The sequence below is a fragment of the Hemibagrus wyckioides genome, linkage group LG10, assembly GCF_019097595.1.
Source record: "Hemibagrus wyckioides isolate EC202008001 linkage group LG10, SWU_Hwy_1.0, whole genome shotgun sequence".
In the NCBI taxonomy this organism is placed as follows: Eukaryota; Metazoa; Chordata; class Actinopteri; order Siluriformes; family Bagridae; genus Hemibagrus; species Hemibagrus wyckioides.
Genome location: NC_080719.1, coordinates 683099 through 690000, shown reverse-complemented (window position 1 = coordinate 690000; position 6902 = coordinate 683099). Strand labels below are relative to the sequence as shown.

General features: G+C 33.7%; 1 protein-coding gene across 4 annotated transcripts in view; it reads left to right on the top strand.

Moving 5' to 3' along the window:
- The window catches only part of dennd2b (DENN domain containing 2B), a 105160-nt gene that overhangs the window by 74419 nt on the left and 23839 nt on the right, over nucleotides 1-6902 (top strand). For all 4 annotated transcript variants that reach the window (XM_058400400.1, XM_058400399.1, XM_058400398.1 and 1 more), the window contains one exon: nucleotides 6422-6567. In XM_058400400.1, the coding sequence (XP_058256383.1) occupies nucleotides 6422-6567 (146 nt within the window). The remainder of the gene's footprint in view (nucleotides 1-6421; nucleotides 6568-6902) is intronic.

Below are 6902 nucleotides of genomic sequence, written 5' to 3'. Positions count from 1 at the left end.
TGCCCGCTCTCAGAGTGACCTGCTACTCGCTCGGGTTTATGTGCCGCATTCCTTTACATCAGGAAATGACCTGTATCTGCTCTAATGCTCGGACCCTGAGGAGCTTCTCACTGACACACAGCACATGTTTCTTGCCTCATGGCCAGATCATAAAACTGGACTGCTGCTGATGGGGTTCTGGCACCAGACGTCGTAAAGTTGGCTGGAGGAATGAGCGCCCGAGGACTGACGAGATGACAGACAGACGGACAGTCAGACAGACAGACAGACAGACAGACGAATGTACCAGAGCTTTCCCTTTTTGTTTTTTTAATCTGATGATGTTTTCTAGGCTTATGATTTTTTTTTTATACAATTGAATAAGAAGACTGGCGTGGAGCTCTCATTGTGCTGCGGTTGTTTCAGCTTTCAGAGACAGTGACCAATCGTTTCAGGCCGTGTGACTGAGACTCTGTGGTGCCTCAACAAAGGACCCATTGTTCTGTTAAACACCTCAGTTGACATTGAGGGTGCGTGTGTTTTTTTAGAATACTGATTATTTCCAGAGGAGTGTACACACTCTGGGCTGCACTGAGCTCAGAATTAGGGCTGGGCAATACATCAGAAATATCACATCACAATATTTATTACATTTATATGATTGTAATAACATGATAACATACCGATAATAACGCACCGATAATAACACACTGTTAATAACATACTGTTAATAATGCACTGATAGTAACAGACTGATAATAACAATTACACACTGTTAATAACACTGTTGATAACACACTGATAATAACACACTGTTAATAACACACTGTTAATAACATAATTACACCCTGTTAATTACACACTGATAATAACACACTGTTGATAACACACTGATAATAACAATAACACACTGTTAATAACACACTGTTAATAACACACTGTTGATAACACACTGATAATAACAATAACACACTGTTAATAACACACTGTTAATAACACACTGTTGATAACACACTGATAATAACATAATAACACACTGTTAATAACACAGTTAATAACACACTGTTAATAAAACACAGTTAATAACACTGATAATAACACACTGATAATAACATAATAACACACTGTTAATAACACAGTTAATAACACACTGTTAATAAAACACAGTTAATAACACTGATAATAACACACTGATAATAACATAATAACACACTGTTAATAACACAGTTAATAACACACTGTTAATAAAACACAGTTAATAACACTGATAATAACACACTGATAATAACATAATAACACACTGATAATAACTAACACACTGTTAATAACACACTGTTGATAACACACTGATAATAACATAATAACACACTGTTAATAACACACTGTTAATAACACACTGTTGATAACACACTGATAATAACAACACACTGTTAATAACACTGTTAATAAAACAGTTAATAACACTGATAATAACACACTGATAATAACATAATAACACACTGTTAATAACACACTGTTAATAACACACTGTTAATAAAACACTGTTAATAACACTGATAATAACACACTGATAATAACATAATAACACTGTTAATAAAACACAGTTAATAACACTGATAATAACACACTGATAATAACATAATAACACTGTTAATAATACACTGTTAATAAAACACAGTTAATAACACTGATAATAACACACTGATAATAACATAATAACACACTGTTAATAACACACTGTTAATAACACACTGTTAATAAAACACAGTTAATAACACTGATAATAACACACTGATGATAACATAACACACTGTTAATAACACACTGTTAATAACACACTGTTAATAACACACTGTTAATAAAACACAGTTAATAACACTGATAATAACACACTGATAATAACACACTGATAATAACACACTGATGATAACATAACACACTGTTAATAACACACTGATAATAACACACTGATAATAACACACTGATAATAACACACTGATAATAACACTCTTAATAACACTGAAAATAATAACACTGATAATAACACACTGATAATAATACACTGTTAATAACACTGTTAATAACACTGATAATAACACACTGATAATAACACACTGTTAATAACACACTGATAATAACACTCTTAATAACACACTGAAAATAATAACACTGATAATAACACACTGATAATAACACACTGATAATAACACACTGATAATAATACACTGTTAATAACACTGTTAATAACACTGATAATAACACACTGATAATAACACACTGTTAATAACACACTGATAATAACACTCTTAATAACACACTGAAAATAATAACACTGATAATAACACACTGATAATAACACACTGATAATAACACACTGATAATAATACACTGTTAATAACACACTGTTAATAACACACTGATAATAACACTGTTAATAACACACTGATAATAACACACTGATAATAACACACTGATAATAACACTGTTAATAACACACTGATAATAACACTGTTAATAACACACTGATAATAACACTGTTAATAACACTGATAATAACACACTGATAATAACACACTGATAATAACACTGTTAATAACACACTGATAATAACACTGTTAATAACACACTGATAATAACACTGTTAATAACACACTGATAATAACACACTGATAATAACACACTGATAATAACACACTGATAATAACACACTGATAATAATACACTGTTAATAACACACTGTTAATAACACACTGATAATAACACTGTTAATAACACACTGATAATAACACACTGATAATAACACACTGATAATAACACTCTTAATAACACACTGAAAATAATAACACTGATAATAACACACTGATAATAACACACTGATAATAACACACTGATAATAACACACTGATAATAATACACTGTTAATAACACACTGTTAATAACACACTGATAATAACACTGTTAATAACACACTGATAATAACACACTGATAATAACACACTGATAATAACACTGTTAATAACACACTGATAATAACACTGTTAATAACACACTGATAATAACACTGTTAATAACACTGATAATAACACACTGATAATAACACACTGATAATAACACTGTTAATAACACACTGATAATAACACTGTTAATAACACACTGATAATAACACTGTTAATAACACACTGATAATAACACACTGATAATAACACTGTTAATAACACACTGATAATAACACTGTTAATAACACACTGATAATAACACTGATAATAACACTGTTAATAACACACTGATAATAACACACTGATAATAACACTGTTAATAACACTGATAACACTGTTAATAACACACTGAAAATAATAACACTGATAACACACTGATAATAATACACTGTTAATAACACACTGTTAATAACACACTGTTAATAACACACTGATAATAACACACTGATAATAACACTGTTAATAACACACTGATAATAACACACTGTTAATAACACACTGATAATAACACTGATAATAACACACTGATAATAACACTGTTAATAACACACTGATAACACACTGATAATAACACTCTTAATAACACACTGTTAATAACACACTGTTAATAACACACTGATAATAACACACTGATAATAACACACTGATAATAACACTCTTAATAACACACTGATAATAATAACACTGATAATAACACACTGATAATAACACTCTTAATAACACACTGATAATAACACTCTTAATAACACACTGATAATAATAACACTGATAATAACACACTGATAATAACACACTGATAATAATACACTGTTAATAACACGCTGATAATAACACTGTTAATAACACACTGATAATAACACACTGATAATAACACACTGATAATAACACTCTTAATAACACACTGATAATAACACACTGTTAATAACACACTGTTAATAACACTGATAATAACACTCTTAATAACACACTGATAATAATAACACTGATAATAACACACTGATAATAATAACACTGATAATAATAACACTGATAATAACACACTGATAATAACACACTGTTAATAACACACTGATAATAACACACTGATAATAACACTCTTAATAACACACTGATAATAATAACACTCTTAATAACACACTGATAATAATAACACTGATAATAACACACTGATAATAACACACTGATAATAACACTCTTAATAACACACTGATAATAACACACTGTTAATAACACACTGTTAATAACACACTGATAATAACACACTGATAATAACACTCTTAATAACACACTGATAATAATAACACTGATAATAACACACTGATAATAATAACACTGATAATAACACACTGATAATAACACACTGTTAATAACACACTGATAATAACACACTGATAATAACACTCTTAATAACACACTGATAATAATAACACTCTTAATAACACACTGATAATAACACACTGATAATAATAACACTCTTAATAACACACTGATAATAATAACACTCTTAATAACACACTGATAATAACACACTGATAATAACACTCTTAATAACACACTGATAATAATAACACTCTTAATAACACACTGATAATAACACACTGATAATAATAACACTGATAATAACACACTGATAATAATACACTGTTAATAACACACTGTTAATAACACACTGATAACACTGTTAATAACACACTGTTAATAACACACTGATAATAACACTGTTAATAACACACTGATAATAACACACTGATAATAATACACTGTTAATAATACACTGTTAATAATACACTGTTAATAATACACTGATAATAACACACTGATAATAACACACTGATAATAACACTGTTAATAACACACTGATTACACACTGTTACACTGTGTGAAAGGCTGTGTAACAGTTTGTGTGTGTGTGTATGTGTGTGTGTGTGTGTGTGTGTGTGTGTGTGTGGATACAACGATACAAATCCACACTTGTGTTAATTTAACACTGAATAAATGTATAAAACAGATGAGGCAAGACACACCCCATGCTCATGTACAGTAAAGTAATGATTTAATAAATAAACACATCTCTCTTTATAAATTTATCAAAGAATCATGATGAGAATTCTCCTGCAAAAATTGTTGTTCATGGTGAATTGGGGGCAGTGGTGGTTCAACTGGTTAACGCTCTGGGATGTTGATCAGAAGGTCAGGGTTCAAGCACCAACACCTCCAAGCTCCACTGCTGGACAATTGAGCAAGGCCCTTAACGTCTCCCTGCTCCAGGGGGCTGTATCAAAACTGCCCCTGTGCTCTGACCTTCCTCAGCTGGAATACGTGAAGAAATGAATTCTCTGTCCATTATAAAGATCTTGAACTTCCCTCAGTTCTTCTTCTTTCTCTAAATCATGCAGCTCTGTGTGTTTGAGCTGTAAAAAGACTCACACTCCTGTGTTGTGTAATTGTGTTTATACAGTGTGTGTGTGTGTTTAAGTTGTTTTTTGTCTTTGTAAGTGCACATGGACCGAGCAGCATGTCATTTCTCCCAGTTAGCTGTCATTATGTGGCTTCATTACGCAGCGTTACGGAGCAACGCAGCGGCCCTGTGATGGTCTCTCTCACAGCTGCTCTCAGCGCTCCACCGCTTCACACCCACATGACACAGAAAAGCCGTAACCGTGGCTGTTTCCCTGCTGTGGAGTCCGAGCATGCCGTATAGGCAGGCGCCACTTTGCTTGCGTTTGTGAAGCTATTTCGGTGTATATTTAGAGCAAGCCTGTGTTTTGGTAGCGATGGGGTTCAGATCAGCAGCCCACATGTCATGTGATATGTTTTTATTTTTCTGGACTTTTCCATATTGTTCCCAGGCTAAAGACGGCTGGCATGCAGATCACATGTCAGTCCACTCTGTTTCCCAGCTCGTCATTTTCTCATTCTAGATGTGGGTTTAATTGTAGAGCTGCAGATTTAGCTGTAATGGATCCTTATTAAGAGCTTCCTATATGTGTAATATTGCTAGTGTATCTCGTAAAATGTCTGAATATTATATTATATTGTATTGTATTGTATTGTATTGTATTGTATTGTATTATGTAGTGTGGTTAGTTTTTGTGTTATTACAGTAATGCACATTACTATTCAGCAGCTCTCATTTGCTGCCGCCGATGTTGCCTTTCTCTCCCCCAATCACTTCCGTTTGCCCTCCTGCCCTCTCCCTCTGAATCTCTCCCTCTCTCCCACTCAGTCATGTTAACTTTCGCTGCTTTTAAGTCTGCTCTCTGTGTTTAGTTTATGTCTCAGCCCTAACCCTCTCTCTCTGCCTCTCTCTCTCCCTCTCTCTCTCTGTCTCTCTCTCTCTCTGCCCCCCCACTCTCTCTCCCTCTTTCTCTCTCTCTCTCTCTCTCTCTCTCTCTCTCTCTCTCTCTGTCTCTCCCTCTCTGTCTCTCTCTCTCGTCTGCTCTCAGAGTCTATGAAAGAGAATCCATATGAGGATGTGGACCTGAAAGGGAGAGGTCTGGCCCGCAAGTCTCGCCTGTTACCCGAGAGGTCTAATGACTCACTCAACAGGACATGGACCTCCCAAGACAGGAAGTCCACTACACCTCCCCAGGTAATTCCATCTCACCACTGAAATTTTGAAGGATTTTAACTTTCCACTCATCATTCCACTGAATATATATAACAGCACCATGCTCACTCACTGGCTCAGATCTTTCATTCTTAACCTTGTTTGATTTGTGAAATAAAAACACTATGATTAATGAAGTTTACTCTCTCTCTCACCCACTCTTTCTTTTTCTCTCTCTCTCTCTGTCTGTCTCTCTCTCTCTCTCTCTCTCTCTCTCTCTCTCTCTGTCTTTCACTCACTCCCTCACTTATATGTTAATAATCTGAATGTGGCACTCAGGAAGTTCATGTAAGCAGCTGTGTAACCCGACTCTGAAC